The following is a 17,637-nucleotide window of genomic DNA, read 5'->3' as shown; positions in this document are numbered from 1 at the left end:
GCATTTATTAAATTTAATTATTATTTTTTATCATCACTCAAAATATTCATATTGTTTAAAAAAAAAATGTATAGCTTTGATTACTAAGTAAAAAATCATGTCAATTGTGTTTATACAGTTGGTACACAAAATGAAACAAGATAGAGCAGTAATATGTGTTGTAATACTTTTTTAGTTAAATATCATAAATTAAAAATAATTAGTAAGTAATCTTGAGAAAGGATTTTTATCTTGATACTTTGTATACATCTAATTTTATATCTATTGTTCTAAATATATTTAAGAGATTGGAGTTATTTTTATTTGCATATCAAGGAAATTGGTAAGACTTCATTAATAAATGGAATAATTTTAAAATAATTACTCAATACTATTATCGACAGTGAATTAAATATCTATTTTTAATCGAGATAATTTTATTTATACCAATCAATTAATTGTGATTGCATCAATAATTATATTAAATAAAAAAATAAAAATGTTGATGAATGTAAAAGAGTAAATGGATGATTAATAAAGATGAATTTTATTTGCGTTTTAGATAATACTTTTGATAACGTTACTTTCTATTAATTAAGTAGATTTGTTTATAAATAAAATAAAAACTCATTGCTGAGTAGGAAATTAAATACTAGTGAATAATATAAAGTCAACATCATTATGTACATATAACATTCTTGCGTTGTGTATTTGCACATATATGAGGCATCATAAAATCTTGGATAAACCAGATTTATAACAATAGAAGCTTTTGAAGAGCCATAAAAATCCTTCTTCCCCTTTTACTCCAAATGTAACCTCTGACTCGAGATATAGATCAAGCGCGGGATTTTTAAATTTGGTATTAAATTTAAAATTACTCTTCATTGAATATTAATATCAATTGTTGGTGAAGTTTTTTTTTAAATTTATTTTGTTTAATTGAGATAATTTGCAATTAAGTCAAAGTCAGTTTAAAAAATTGACGTGAAATATTGAAACGTCTTAAGATAAGAGTAGAATAATGGAGGGTGTAATAGGGATTTTTGTTAGTACCTGATCTTTGTCGTGTTGATCTTGGCTGTAGACTGGACCGTCACCATTTGGGGTGGTCGAAGCAGAGGGTCGTTGAGACGTTGACAAGTTGATCGCTCCGTCTCCGTCTGTGTCATGATCCATTATGCCATCGTCCTAGAATCATGCCATGATTTTTCGCATTTTTAAATCATCATAAACTCCTTTTTATTTTACATTTCTATTCATAACTCTATCACTTAATCAACTTTTATTAATGCATCATTAATAATGCATATTTATTTCGGAATAAATAAATTATTTTCAAGATGAATCATTCTTTTTTGCAATAAAAAATTAATTATCAATTTAGCAATAGAAAAATTTGAAACTTTATTCAACAATTATTAATTCTTACATCATTTTTTTTCTCTGTCACAGATCAATTCTAAAATGAGATCACTCTTAATAGTACACTGATAACTTTTAGCACAAAAGAAAATCACTAATCACAAATCACAAATAAAAAAATCACAAAATTGCGGAAATCACCGCGGGTATCCACTAAAAAGGCGCACGTGTATCCACGAGCTTATGGAGGGAGAATTGGAGTGCAAAAGTAACTTATATATGAATAGATTAAAATGAAAAAAAAAAAGGATTTTGATAATAAAAAATGAGAAAACGTAACGGTAAATACAGTTGTCGACTATAACGGAGGACTAAACACTAAAAGCGGTGATGCCAAGCGTTCAGAGTCGGCTGAACCCGGCGGGGCTGTTGCTTATTGTGTAAATATAAACAAATATAGTTGAAACGAACCAACAGGCCTGCTTTTAGTTCTCCCTTCCTGATCCTCCTCGCCCCTCTCTCAAGATCGCGAGCCCCTTCCATCTATTCCAAACGCCCTGCCGACACTCTTTCTTTCCCCTACCATACTTCTCTATCCGTATACGTCAAACTCCGTCTCACTTCGCATATCTTTCCTTTTCCCTCTTTAAATCTACTCCAACCACTCTCCTTCTTACTCATTTCGCGGCCCTTTTAGCCTCTTACCGCCGCCCGGCTTGCTACTTGCTCTTCGGACACACTACTCGTTCATATGCCTTGCAGATATCAAATCATTTTTAGAGTCGTCTTTCACGTGATAAGTTGTAGAAAATATCGTTGCTGATTTTTTTCTTTTTAAATCTATGCTTTATCTTGTTACTCTTTCTTTTTTCTCTCTCTCTCTCTCGCTCTTAAGTATTGAGTGTTATTTATCTTACAAATTTTAAATTAGAAAAATCATGAGTGTGAATTATTTGGAATTTAAATAAATTTTTTGTGATCACAGATGTTTATGAGTAAACATTTCTAAAAGATTATAGGCCCAATACCATGTGTTTTTATGTAGTGTCGTTTCTGCGTTCGCAGAAGGACAAAAAAAAATTTAAAAGGGTCGTCAAGGTGGTCGATTTGTATGACGGAAATATAACGTTTGATGCTTAGAAAAAAAATAAAAAGGGGAAAGAAAAGAATTTGAAAGAAAACTTTGAGATGAATATTATTCGGCAACATGATGCTCGTTTCATTGAATTTTTAATTTTTTTTTCTTACTAGTCATTCATTCTCCCCTTCTTTAATAGTAACATAAGTACAACTATATATATATACATCTCATGTTAAATGAAGGTCACAAATATACACAGAAGCTGATTTGTTTTTTATACTCAAATAATTGCATTTTAGTCTATGGTATTTTTATTTTTTTGATCCCTTATTGATTAATAAACATTTAAAAGATGATGATGATTGATCAGCTGTAGAAAACAAATATTTATTTATTTATTTACTCTTTGTTGTGAGCTCGAAATTCGATCAAGTAAGAAAGAGAGAGTGAATTTCGAGGGTTCCCATATAATGACGACGTAGCGGACAGACGGTTTATTTGGTACAGGGTGAAATACTTATATATATATTCACCCAATTCTCCTTCTCTGTCTTTTAGTCCTATAATAACAAAAGTGCTTAAAATCCGCGCAGCCGGTATTTCAATTCAAAATACCTGTTTATTTAATAAACAATACAAATGCACTCTTCCTGTTTATAATATGCCTTTTGAAAATATTCTTCGTTATTTTACATTAATTTCTAGACTTTGCTTAATCTATCAATAATATTTTATTTCTTATTTCCATTTCAGTTGATGTATTGTTGAATATATAAGATTATATATATATAATAAAAAATAAAAAAAAGAATAATATTGAAACTCAATCAAATTAAATTTTAATTGATCTGAATTCATTGATTAAATTGTTGAAAATTAATTAAAACGTTAATAAATTTTTGTCATGAGTAATGTAATTAATAAAAACAATACTGTTAGGGTTAATTAATATGCAAACAAGAAATACAAAGGTAAGAATTTTTTATAAAATAAAAATTGAACAAGAATGTATCCATGACTTGTCCTAGGCATGTCTGACATTAACAACAATTCGACCGAATCTACTTATTCAGTTCTCTCTGACTTTGATCCAAGCTCAATCTTATCCTTCGTTCACAAAGGCTTTTTCGAGAGTCCTAGTTCATCACATCTAGTGTTTACATGAATTGAAGGACACTTGTTTAAACAATTAATTGATTACATCTCTTAAAAAAATTCTTCAAGTGCTGATTAGCAAATTTCCTTATTTTTACTCTTCTAGGTAATTTTGTTAGCCATTGTCGTTCTATAAAAGCCATTTTATAAAATAAAAATTAAAAATAACACTTTAATGTGAACTTGATAAAAAAATATTTCAATTAAATAAACAATTATTTATATTGTGTACAATAATTTTTTCCTAAAATTATAACAATCAAAATTAGCATTATAACTAATTGAATATTTAATGTTTTTAATCAGTTATAATTCGAAAGAAAAAGGAGTTACATAACATATAAAAAAATAAAGAGTATGAGTAATTAAAAAAAAGTCAATTAAGAGAGTGCAGAGAAGAATGTAAGTAAGAGATATATTAAAAAGAAACGTGTGGACACATCATCAGGGGTTGAATATACAAAGATAATATGTCGGAAAAGAGACTTCTCGTCGAACAAGAAAAAAAGCGTGAGGCTTTTCGGCCTTCACTAAATAATAAACGAGAGGATTTAAGCCCAGACCGGACCCACAGACTACTAAGGGTTACTACATAAAAATACTTGAATCTGAGAAATTAGCGAGGTAACGGGTTGTCAGGAGCATGAGGGGAACCAGAGTCCGGGTATATGGGCGCCAGAACTGTTAGTAAAAACCCCAGAGAGTAAGAAACAAGAGAAAGAGAGAAGGTGAGAGTTCTAAAAGGGTTGAATTAATGTCGCGATAAATATATGATTTAAGGTGGAAACGTTTGCAACTCTGGCTAATTTTTTATCTCAGAACTGTGTCCGTGGTCGACACTCGGAGAGTTTTTACTCTAGCCCATCTTCTCTCACTCATTTCATCCCCTTTTTAGCCAATTCTTTTTTCTCCATATCCACTACGATTTAGTGTCAACTGAAATCTAACTGGACAACACACACTTTTTAATAGTTAGTTTTGAGATTTTTATGCTTTATGTGACTACACTGATAGAAGTGATTTGTAATAATCAAGGAGGCTTCTTAACTATTGAAAAATATTTTTTAACAGTTAATTAATCTGGTTAACTATTAAGGAATCTAATGTAACCAATATAAATCATATTTTATTGTAAATTACATGATTTTTTTTCATATAAAATAACATATCGTTCGAATGAGGTTAGGATTTGGTTTTATTTTATGCATTTTGTTTATTATGGTTGGACCAGGAAAAGAGTCTTTTCGGCCCCATTTTGTCTTACTACACCGTGCGGTAAATATAAAAAATCACAAATTTATTTATTAATTCGTTTTTTAAAAATTAATTTATATTCATATTGCGTCGCATACACATTCTATCAATAATTAATAACAATAAAAATGATATTTCTTAGTACACGCAGAGAAATGTATAGTAAAAATTACTCTAAATTTTATGGTAATTTGGTGACAGCGCAGGGTGGAGGTAAAAATTACTTTGCACATTGTTAAAATTACTAAACTGCATAGTAATTTTGAGGGTATAATTGGAGTAAAAATAACTATGCAGTTTAGTAATTTTAACAATGTGCAAAGTAATTTTTACCTCCACCCTGCGCTGTCACCAAATTACCATAAAATTTAGAGTAATTTTTACTATACATTTCTCTGCGTGTAACTAGGGGTCGATAGCGCGCTCCGTGCACCTTAGTGAACATGTCCCACTATTTTTTCCATCAAATTTACACAATCTTCATAACAAAATATTTTAACATTAATATAAATATAATTATATCTGAAAAATAATAACACCGTAATAAACATTCTTTTCGAATTAACCAAATTCAAATAAAAGCTATTTACCGCCAATAAATTCAACAACCAATCAAATAACGAATAAAAAGGCGATGAATATGACGCAATTATGACGTCAATCCGCTAATTAATTTTTTTAGAAAAGGATAACAAATCTTAGGGAAATTCAAACTAAAAGGACTACTTTTTTTTAGTGGAGTCGACTTTTTCGAAATCACCCGAAGACAACTCTTTTCCGGGTCCAACCATAATAAAAAATATGCATAAAGCAAAAAGTGAGGTTATAATTCTGGTTGATGTAACGTTAGGTGGCGTTACGATCGCCGATTTATAAATTGTTAAAAACTATTTCTTTACGATAAAATGAGATGTATTTATCATAAAACCATTAATGTTTTCATAACTAAGGCTTCTTTACTGTTAAAAAATATTTATTAATAATTAAAAAACATTGATTCTAATAATTAAAAAATGGTCTTTTAATAGTAATAAGTCTCTTCTATCAGTGAACTCAACTGATTCTTTTCTTTTCGTCTGATAATGTCCACACACTAGGCTATTAATCACGACAGAATAATCCTATAAATTTAATGTAAATAATAAAAATCGGCATAATCTTGATATTTAAACAGAGGAGAAAAAAAAGTAAAGTAGATGAGATACAATTCAATGTCCCGTGACCAAGTTCATAGCTGGACATTCTCATGGATCTATAAAAGAGTGTTTTACGAGTCCAAGATAATACGATGAGGAATGCAAACTGTGTCCAGTCATGCTTGAGGGATATATCCAAGCGGGTGCATGTGACTATCTGTACGCCTTAGGAGGCTCTTTCTCTAGGAAAGATAGGAAAGACCCCGTAATATATCAATTCCGTATTCTAATGTCCAGCGGTTAATCCGAAAAGTGCAAACGTCGCGGAAAGGGAGTTTTAGCCGCAGGTTTCCGGGTTGGTAGATCCCACGTCCACTGAGGAAGTGAAGGTGGTTAAATTTTTACAGACAAGACAACTGAACACGTCACATATATGAGTTGCTGATACGAACAAGATGTCCTTCAACCAGTTATCTCTCTATGGGATTTTCACATGTTAGAAATGGGTTACGATAATTGGATAGATTCCGTCCTTTCTTTTTTATTCCACTTTATAAAATATTTTATTTATTAACAGAATTAGAATAAATGAAGTAAAATGTTAATTTAGTAATGCTAATAATCCAGACATTCTTTGGATACTCATGATGAAATTGAATTAAGGCGTAATAAAAAAATGTTATTGAAATAAGTAAGAAGAAGAGGGAATAAAATGAAATGAGACATCAAAGAGTGGGAGGTGGAAGAGGAGTAGGAGGAAAAAAAAGAAAAGTAGCTGATGCTGTTGATAATATCGTAGCATATAGAAGTGAGAGGACATTGGCTGGTAGACTATTGTCAGAGTAATGTTGATTGGATTCAAGAGCAGAGGCATTAATCTGCCTTCTTTTATTATCGAATAAGGGCGGAACTCATTTCCGAATAAGTTTCTGTTTCAATCCAAGTGGCGAATCTTTTTAGGAAGAAAACTTGAGGTGGTGATTTCCTTGAAAAAAAGCTAAACTTGGACAGGACAAGGGATAAATGTGGCGAAATTGTAAGACGGGAGCTAGATAAATGATCGTAAGTGGTGGACAGAGGCCGATAAGGGTGTCTAAGGTTTGCTGATCGTCGTCTAGAAGTCTAGGGCTGTTTCCAAAGAACCAACCTCTTTGTTTAGCCGTTTATAGTGGAAGAGATTTGCTGGGATTGTCGGTGAAGCTGATAGCAACCAGGGTTCTGATCATTCTGAAACACGTCTCGAAGTCTTGGCTAATACTCTCCATGCTTTTTCTCCTTTTCGGCTTTGCTTTTTTTTCACTCCACTTGGTTTCTCTGGTCATTCCTAGAGCCCCTGCAACGGCTTGAACATTAGCTGACAACAGAGGTGTGGACATCGAATCGTCTCCAACACCCTTCTCTTGATACCAACCTACACAAGTCCACTTCCAATATTCTATACGACCATCTCTGCTCTTACTGCATCCTTTTCCAATGAAACGATTCACATTTATGGCCTGTGGATTGCTTGGGATCTAAATAAAATCTCTAAAGCTACTGATAAGGTTCAAATCCTTGCAAAAGTGTAAGACAAAAATTTACCTTTGTTTTTCTTTTTTTTTTCATTCTTTGATGTCGATATGTTTTTTCTTTCTGATGCTATTGTGATAGGAATGTCTTTAAAGTGATAATAGAATTGAAATGAGAAAGGTAAGTTACTGAATAATTCATTAATATTTAGAGCTCATTATTTCTTAATGATTGGAGAAAAGGTAATTAATGCAATATCAAGGACATTTCAAATTTGACAATTTTCTGAACATGGTTAGCAATGGACTTGATAAGCTTGCGTAGATGAGTTTAAAGTTATACAATAATGAGCTAATGTGGATAATAGGATTACCAAGAATATCTTCTATAATTGGCCAGTGAAAAGGTGAGCTTTGGTTTCCCTAATACTTCTCTATATCTACTTACTCGACAGTTCTAAATGTTACTTTTTGACTTGGTTATTAAGCTTAAGAGTTTTACCTGGATTTTACATTTGCCTAAAATTAGTCAAAGAAAAAAATAAAAACAAACTGTTGGAAAATAATAAAAAATAAAGTCTGACAGAAAGGAAAAAACTACACTACAAAAGAAATATTTTCGTATTCTGATACAATATCGATGGAGTTGTTTTGTGTGACCGCATTGCAGAATTTGCAAACAGTTTGTCGATGATAGGACAATAGAGAGATGAAGGGAATAGAATTATTAATGGATACCAGACTGGTTTATATGATAGTCTATTCAAAACATGGAAAATGATGTATGGCCATCTGCCAATCAAGCCCTTGTATGTGTAAACTCTTGATGAAAAATAAAAACTATCAAGCATGTCAATTAAGTTGGATTCTTTTGTAAAAATATTGAATATTAAAAAACGATGTGATATAAATAATTTAAAATGTTGATGGATTTATTTGAAGTATGCTAATAAATAACATCAAAATTTATTGCTGGCTCATGGATACACCAAACTGTGTAGGGATAAGATTATCGTTGGAACTTGCAAACTCACTGGAAGTATTTACTGTGAGAACTGGTCAGGCTATCGTCGGGCGTGGCAATGTACCACTAGATCGACGTCTTTTTCACCCTCTCGTTGCCACTTTTGGAGTAAATAAAGAAACGAAAACGAACCCTACGTATTTTTCTTCTACCAGCTACTGCTAGGGTGTATAAAGAAACCTTCGTATGTTTGCTAGACTATACCCAGTGTCCAGAAAGATGGAAAGACCTTTTCTTGATTTATGGGCTACGTATATATACGTATGCTTAATACATTGATCTGTGGTCAATCATATATCATCATAAAAAATACAAATTGACATACATTTCTTCATTCAATCATCTTCTTGATAGATCTGAATAATTAAATTCTACATTTATATTTCGTTTAAGAAATTCCTAAATTGATTTGTCAATCGCATAATAATAAAAAAAAATAAATTTATAAAATACTATTTTAGGGGTTGATTCCCTGGTAAAGATGATAATTTTGTGTAAGATCACACGCTTTACCCTCCCATCAAATTCTTGAGTATAGTGTCAATGAATAAAAATTCTCCAAGGGTTCTTCATGCCACTGAAGTTACTCCACCCTTCAAATTACTTGCCCTTTATCCTATAGACATTATTTTATGCCAAAAGGGCGGCCAGAAGCCGCGGTAGACTCGCGGCTCACAATCAACGGTGGCTCCAAGTCATACTTATTTACGCTTCACTGCCTTCAGCCACTTCTTCTCAAGAAAATCCAACCACCTTTTATAGCAGCTTTTTTCCACACAAAAATACTACCAAGTGAGATCTTCAGTCTGAGATCATTATGTGTCTTAAGTCGAGCTAATATATATAATGTCTCTCCTATTTCTTAATATTATACACATCCAAAGCATCCCTCCTAACATGCTAGTATTCTTAAATTCTCAACTGTGACAGTTTAATGTCATTTTATAAATTACACAACCATACCAGTATCTAAAGTCACACTTTTATCATTTATCATCTTCACTAATTTTATTCATCGTTTTGAAATCGATAATTGATTTGAATAAATTACAACATCATGTATGCCATCATCATCATCATCAGCACCATCACCAGCATCAACATGTTTAGGAAAGCTATAATTATAAATACAAGTTAAATATTTAAGTGTATTACTTTATAACATATTGAAAAGGGGGATGAAAATCCCTAGAAGATAGAATCCAGATGCGTTTTGCAAGAAAATCCGCAGAGCTGGTTATGAATAATAGCCATTTGCTTCTCACGCCTGAATTCCGTTGTCATCGACACATCCAATCATTTCCTTATTACAATATCAATACATTACTTTTATAACACTATAGCAGTGCCAAGAAAGAGGGATGATATAAATTGTCAACAAGAAACCTCTTAAAATGTTCAATAAATAGCTAAATAATTTTCGTTTTATAATTATGAAAAGTATTAAAAAAGAATCTACTGTCATTTAGAGAACTGTATCAGGAGGAAGGGAAGTTGTGAAAAGAGGGTGAGAGTAAGAAGGTGATGGTGATAGTAATGGAAAATAGTGTCTCAATAATCAAGAAGGATAAACATCCGTGGTATATTCTAAGCCACAGATCTTCGCCCTAAAATCAGTGGATAATTGACGCAATTTTTCCTCTCCCAGAGTAAGATTTGAAACCAACCCAGCCAAAGATAGGATTTCCTTTAAAGCGATTTTTTACATTTTTAATGCCTTAAAGCTGAAGGAAAGTAACATGGAAATGTGGTAGTAAAAAAACAAGAAGCTCAATGATTAGCTTAGTAGACTAAATAGGTATCATTTTTCTTCATGGTTTTGATCAAACATAGAAGATCTTTTTCTACTTAAAAGTAAATATCTAGTTAATCTTCCAATCTTTATTATCAAATTCTACATTACTTTCTAATAATTAATACAATTAATATTTAAAATTATTTCTATTATTTTATCAAGATGTAAATTTATTTGTTAGTTATTTTTAAATATATTGACACTTTCTAGACATTTCTTTTGAAGCAGACAAAAAAGGTATTAATCGTCAAGGAATTGACACAAATCGTAAATAATTTTATTCACGTATTACAAAGTTTAAACTAAGAATATAGGGGATAATTTTGGTCCAAGGGCAATAAAGTAACTCTCCCTATTACGAGTGACTGAACCTTAGATTGAAGGGACCACTGCCTCTGTTTGACGAGACGTGATAATTGGAGATTTAAAGAGACTGAAGTCTTGGAGATGAAACGAAATAAAAGATTCAGTTTGGCGGTTTTATACTAAGTAAATTCATGATATATTTAAAAATATGTAACTTATTCGATCTCAAGTGGATTTTTTCACGATGGAATATTGAAGAAAATCAAATAAAAATGAGTAGAATATTTTATTATTTTTTTCATCTGTATTTAGTTGAAAAGAAATGACTGTAGTGCAAACAATTGTCTGGTATATTTTCGATTATCGAGCAATGAAGAATAATTTAAGGGACACAAATGAAGGATTTTGCATCCTAAGACGACAGATGAGGTGCTATGGAATCTCGATGAGGGTAAATTCTTTTGTTTTGTAGAGCAGTAGAATGGCCGAGGAGTTTTATCGAGGATACAAGTAAGTAAGTAAAACAGAGAGAAATAAAATATAGAAGAGGTCACAAGCCCACTCCCACGAAGAGGAGCTCTTTAAGAAAGAAAGCGGGATAAACAGACAGTTTGCAGTAGAGAAGAACTGAAGAGCTAGAGAATATAAGGAGTAGGAGAAAAACTCGTTCCTTACGAGGAAATGTAAATTTTCAGCGAGGTGGAAGAGGAAAGAGAAAAGAATAAGGGCTCGAATGCCGTGGGTAATATTGAGTGAAGCGACTTGCTCGCCTTCCTATTCTTTTCTTTTTTTCTTCCGCACTCTTTATTCTTATCTGTCTCTAGACTTCTTTAAATTTCATGTGTCAATTGCAAACCTATTCTCTTCACTTTTACCTCATCTTCTTAGTGGATTTCTCTTATTGGAAATTGTGTATATTTAGAACTGCTCTAAAATAAAGTTCATAATTATATCTTAAAGAGAATTCGTTTTTTTTTTTTCTATTAGGAACCGAACTATTTTAGAAATTATAAAGGTATTTTTATTTAAGGTAGTTATCCAGCGACAGCGATTACTTAACATATTTTTTCCAACCGCATTTTTTTTATAGAATAACAAAAATGAACATTTTTTTCCTCTGAACAAAAAAGATCTGACATCTAGAAATGAAGATATTTGCAATGAAAGATTGCGATTTTACCATGCAGTCTAATGGCAGAAGGTAACTCGTGATAGTTTTTCAATAAATATTCCAAAACGGAAGTTACGATTACGTTTAAAAAAAATCATAAAATTAATTAATATGTAATTAATGCTTCAGTGAAATTTCATACAATTTTGACGTTCAGTTATTGAACAAAAAATTATTAAAATTAATTATCTGACAACAAATGGAAGAATAGTAATGTGGTGGTACATACATATAAGTAATGTCGATGTATTGGTACATGTCTGTACAAAGAATTGTTTCAAATTGTAGAAAAAAAATTATTAATAATACTTTCTAGATATTATTGAATATTACTTATTTCACATTATAAATAATTTCTGAATATAACTTCACAGAAGTTTGGATATTTTTTTTTATATATAATTAATTTTTTTCGACTGGGGCACAATGAATTTTGATATGACCTCTCGGGAGATAACTACCTTAACGATATTTTTCAAAATTATTTTAAAAATCTGTATGATTTGCAATTACTTGGAATAATTGTGATGAATTGTATGTATTGATAAGCTTTCACTTTTTATGAATATTTAATTTTTTTCACGTATTTTTTCTCTCTTAGTAATAATACTAAAACTGATAAAGTCAACTTAGACATCATACTTAAAACTTGAACAATTATAATATTTAAATTCTAAGTACAGACTACAGGCTGTCAACTTGTTCTCAAGATTATAATTAATAATTTAAGATAGTTTAATTATTAAGCTCATTTTTGTTATAAAAAATACAAACGATTTCTTATTAATAAAAACTATTAATAATGAAAATAAGCTTGCATGACTAATTAAAATTTTCTGCAGTTTAATTTTATAAATGCATATTTTCTAAAAATTAAAATTCCAATAAGAAAAGAACATTTTTTTTTCATTATTCATAATAATATCCTTTTACAAAATAATCTTAATATATTATTAATTCTCTTTTTGCGAAATAATTTATAATCCATGGTCTATAAAAAAAATAATATGTATTACGAATGAAATAATCGACCAATGGAAGATGAATTCAAATAAAAAATAATGAGTTACATAATAGAACAATATGATTGTAAAAGAAACAAAAAATGTCGAAAATATACAAAAAAAAGTGTGCAAGTGATTTGTTGGAAATAAATAAAATAGAAAAATCAAATTTGAAATAATATGAAGGTAAAATAAAATAAAAAAACTTTGATATCATGATTTTTCGATTCTCGAGGGTGACATGGTGTAAAAAATTCAAGGTTGTGGTCACGAGGGTCTTGTCACCGATGAGGGGTTTGAGTAGGACGCGAGACCATTTGAACGATACTCGGAAGGAAGGGTGGATCACTGTCCACGATGGATAAAGTGAAAGATTTTAGGGTAAAACTCCTTGAAGAAGTTGAAGGGGTGGTGATGGTACGTGCTTAGAATGCTTGAGAAAGAGAGTAAAAAAGCTAGATGTATATTATGGATATAGTGAATTAGATAGTATAAAAAGACAAAGACAAGAAGAGGGTAAAAGTGGATGAAGACTGAGCAACAGTCGTTGAATAAACACAAAGTCCGGTTTAAGTCGTAATAAATGTCTCTTCGTTTCCGACGGCAAGCGAACAATCCTTGGCGCCTGCGTTATTTTCTTCTTTTTCTCTTTGTACTGCTCACTTTCCTCTCACTTCCGTTGCCGGAGACAAACGGTATTGAGGGTGAAAATTGACGGCTTTATCGAAAAATTTTGTTATACTGTTTTTTTTTTATTTTATTCCTAATGTCTAAGCTTTTATGACAGATTTTTTTTTCTTTGTTTAATTTCGTATTTTTCTTTACTCTCAAACATTAATTTATTTCTTTCAATTTAAAAATACAGACAGTTTTATTCGTACTCTAGTGTAATTTACGAGCACGATAGTATCGATTTTGCCGTATCACATAAGAGATAAATACTAAGACTACGGTTTTAGATAACAATTTTTTAACATTTATTCAATATATACTTATTGAAATAATATATATTAAAAAAGAAATAAAAATTATTTTTGATTTAAGAAACATTTAATAAATAAATGATTACAATTAAATAGTGTGTATGATAAAAAAGTCATTAATAAACAGATTTTGATACTAAATAAAAATCTATTAGTTACTAATTTATGAAAATAAGTGAATTAACATTTTAATTCGTTGCTTACTTGGTGAAATAAGATGCATTAAGTGGATATAATTTTTCATGAGTCATACACTCGGCAAAGACTGCAAGACTTGGGAAAAAAGAAACACAACTAAAAGAAAGCGAAATAGAAACAGAGCATGAGGTTGTCAGAAAAGTTGAACATGCAGCAAAGAGGACATTGGCAAATCGCCAATTAAAATTTCCTCGTATATTTTGCTATGTATTCTTATCTGTACTATTTTCATCAATACATTACTTTTAATATAATTATAAATATTTATCATGTTCACACCCAATTATTTATTTGTTATTAACCGTAAAATTACCACGAACTTGATGATTATTTGATGGAAAAAATTATTTAGTGATCTTTGAGGGTAATTAGAGGAGGATAAGTATTAATAGATTGTGCATAGATATGTGATCGTGTGAAGAGAAGCATGGAGAGACAAATAATTTAAATATATTTAAAATATATTGAAGATGGAATTTCTATTGAAAGATATTTTTTTTACAGACTTGCGACATAAAGTTATAGGTGACTTATATTTCAAAGAAATAACAGAGGTTGGTATTAGGGGTAGGTGGAAGTCGTTTGGCAATCTTAGGGGATTCTGTGGATACAATGGGATCTCAATACATCACCTAGGCTAACCCAACGTCTTCTAGCACCTTTGAAGAGAAAGCGTTTGCCTTCTCAGAAGCTTTTCTTACCACCCCTTGGGCCACCTCGTTCAAGACGATATAATAGCTCAGAAAGTACTATAATAGTGCAGCTTTCAGGAATGATAGTCGAACAACGGAGAGAAACTAAAAAGATAGATATAGTGAATGCAACTTGGAAATTCATGGAATGCATATCTTGGCAAAATGGCGGATTCTTTATTTTTATCATAAGATATAAATTTATCTTGAGTGACAAGTCTTAAACATATTCTCCATCTCTAAATGTAAAATATATATTATCCAGGCGGTGTAATTAGTCGCCTAATTGATACACCTAACTCACCCCTGCACATACTTTCTCGAGCTGAAGGACCAAGTTTTCCAGAAAATACGACGTCGAGAACGTAATGGCGAATTTCCAAGCATGTCATGCGACATTCCTCGTCCGAAAAGAAGAAAATAGACAAGCCTCCTGCTACCCCTTCATCACCCTCAATGTCTATATGTCCTTAGAAGTCCTGGGAGTGTCGTTTGGAGCTTGATACCAGACTTGCAAAGGTGCATATCGTCCCAGGGACGTTGACTCGAGGCTTCCGCCTCTTCGGTTACCGGGGGTAAGCAGTGGGGGTTGCATCCCTAGCAAGCAAGTGCTCTGCAAATTCTCCCCGGTGGGGTAAAGTGACTAGAGACCAGATATTACGTCGTTATCCAACTCTAGTCTAGTCTTGGTCGTCAACGTCGTCTTGTCGCGGAAGGCGTGGTCAGCTTTCGCGCACCTTTGCACCTGTTTGCTGACGCAAGGACACGCCCTCGCGGATTCCACGGGCCGCCCTCTACTCTATCTCTTTCTTCTTTGCAGACCAGACAAATCTCTATTTTCTCCACTACTTTCTCTCCTCTCTCTATCTCACTATCTACATCCCACGCTCGCCTTCACAGCATCTCAATTTCTTCAACTCTCCCTCCATCTCACTCTTTTTACACCTAAATTTCAGTTTTCATTTATGCCAGTTACGCCCATCGTGCAACTGCAACCTTAAATTGCACTTTTTTTTTTATTCTCCAAGACCAAGCTACGTGGAGAGGAGCGTTTAGAGAAAATAATCCACTCTAAAAGCCAAGTTGAGAAACAGTTGTTGATTCTTGTTTCATTGATAAATAGTTGAAATATAGACAAATTTACCTGCACTAATTGCTTTTATTTTAGGATGATGATAAATGATAAACAAATGAAAATGTTAGCTTTATCATTGAGCTGGATTTTATTTGTATTGATAATAAATGATGATAGTTGAGTAAATAATGTAAAATAGACTAATATAAGCCGAAACAGCAGCGTTCTATAATAACAAGATGAGTACAATACTCCAAGTAAAGTTTAAACCGCAATGTAGCTTGTATTGTTTCTACATCATGTATACGCATCTTGATAATTAGTGACTTAATGAAGCTACGATCAATATTATTGTCTAACAAAATTACCTCTAACTTGATGTACATATATTTTGGGATGAAAAAAAAAACGGCTGTATTATTTTTATATTCAATAAATTTATCTTTCAAACAAAATTATTGGAAAGTGTATAATAAAATATACACATCTCGTGGTAAATTGAAAAGTCTATAATGTAATATAAAAGAGAACAAAAATGTATAGCAAATAAAAATATTTTCATAACGACTTTATCTACTTCTTTTATGTCAAACCATTTAAATTTTATGATCGTATAACTGAATCACTCAATAAAAAATACTTTCAAAAGGTATAGAATCATAAAAAAAACTCAAAAATGGATTTATTTTTGTATTAAAAGTAAGATTATTGTAGTCTACTTATTACAATCTCAACAAAATTATTTCTCTTCTAAGATATTTAATTTTTTTTTAATAAAAAATTAATTACCATACAGTTTAAAGTGAGCTAATTTATGGACAAGGTTTAAAAAGATTATCGAGAGGACAAGTGATAATGGTACAAATATTAAAAAAAAAAAAGTAGAAAGATTAAAAGCGAATGGTGAGAGGTAGAAGACAACAAAAAGCACGTGGAAGCTGGCGACGCGCGCCTCTGGTCTGTTGTATATCTATCAGGGGTACTTTTCACCCTTGTTGCCACCACCATCACCCCACTTGTTGTGCTTTACTGTGCTGCTATGTTGCCTTGTGTATCGAGAAAGTTCAACGCCAAGCCAGACGATGTTTCCCATCCCTCGAACTAACATTGAATCAACAGGCTTCTAGTGAGCTTTTCCCTCTCAATTTTCCCTACACCTTCAAAATTCACCCTCTGTCATCATCATTGATTTATCATCACTCTTGTCTTTTGCTTCTAAAACCTCGAAAATATATCTAAATATTACTGATATTTATTTTCTGATTAATTCTGATTCTCCATAAATACAAAATTGTTTTTTTTTTATAGATAAAAAGTAATATATTTGAATTTAATGCAAACTGTATAAATTATTTTAGGACATAATTAGATTTATGGAAATCCAGAGGGTTTGATAAATTTTCTATAAACTTGAAAATAGTGGATTTGAAATCACCAACACATCGTTTAAACTTTTAATATCATCTCTGGTTGCAGAAGTGAATGGGTGATGTTAATAAATGAAAGGAGAAAAAGGAGTAGAAGGGGATGAAAATGAAAAAGGAAGAGTAATCTAGGGAAGTTTAAAGGAGAGGGTTCCCTGTGGATCTTTAACTCCTGTGCAGGTGGCCAAAAGATCTAGTAGGAAGTCAATTGGTATGCACGGAACATAGCCATTCATCTCCCGATCTCCAGCAATCGTCTCGACCTCCCGGATATAAATTAGCTTTTGTTTAGCATTCAAAGCAAGACGCCTTTATACTTGGCTCACTCTCTATCTCTATCTCCCTTAGACAATTTCCACTAAATTCATACCAATTAATGTAGCAATTTAAAAAAAACACCACTAATTACAAATTGTCAGTTGAAATAGTTTATTTATTTGAACTTAAAGTTCAAATAATTTGCCAGCAATCACTGACAGTCACAACG

The 17,637-nt window shown here is 31.6% G+C and overlaps 1 protein-coding gene across 11 annotated transcripts in view; it reads right to left on the bottom strand.

Annotated features, from left to right (window-relative positions):
- The window catches only part of FoxP (forkhead box P), a 122,580-nt gene that overhangs the window by 53,110 nt on the left and 51,833 nt on the right, over nt 1–17,637 (bottom strand). For 9 of the 11 annotated variants that reach the window (XR_004690332.1, XM_035083786.1, XM_035083784.1 and 6 more), the window contains one exon: nt 1,036–1,170. Coding sequence is in view for 9 of the 11 variants with exons in the window: in XM_035083784.1 (XP_034939675.1) it covers nt 1,036–1,170 (135 nt within the window). In the remaining 2 variants the exon portion in view is untranslated. Of the gene's footprint in view, nt 1–1,035; nt 1,171–1,411; nt 1,914–17,637 lie in introns of those variants that run through there. The other 2 variants (XM_035083787.1, XM_035083788.1) reach the window with 2 other exon arrangements.

This window comes from Chelonus insularis, unplaced genomic scaffold (genome assembly GCF_013357705.1).
Source record: "Chelonus insularis isolate UGA/USDA-ARS -01 unplaced genomic scaffold, ASM1335770v1 contig_36_pilon, whole genome shotgun sequence".
In the NCBI taxonomy this organism is placed as follows: Eukaryota; Metazoa; Arthropoda; class Insecta; order Hymenoptera; family Braconidae; genus Chelonus; species Chelonus insularis.
The sequence above is the reverse complement of the archived record's forward strand: the minus strand, read 5'-3'. Positions and strand labels throughout refer to the sequence as shown.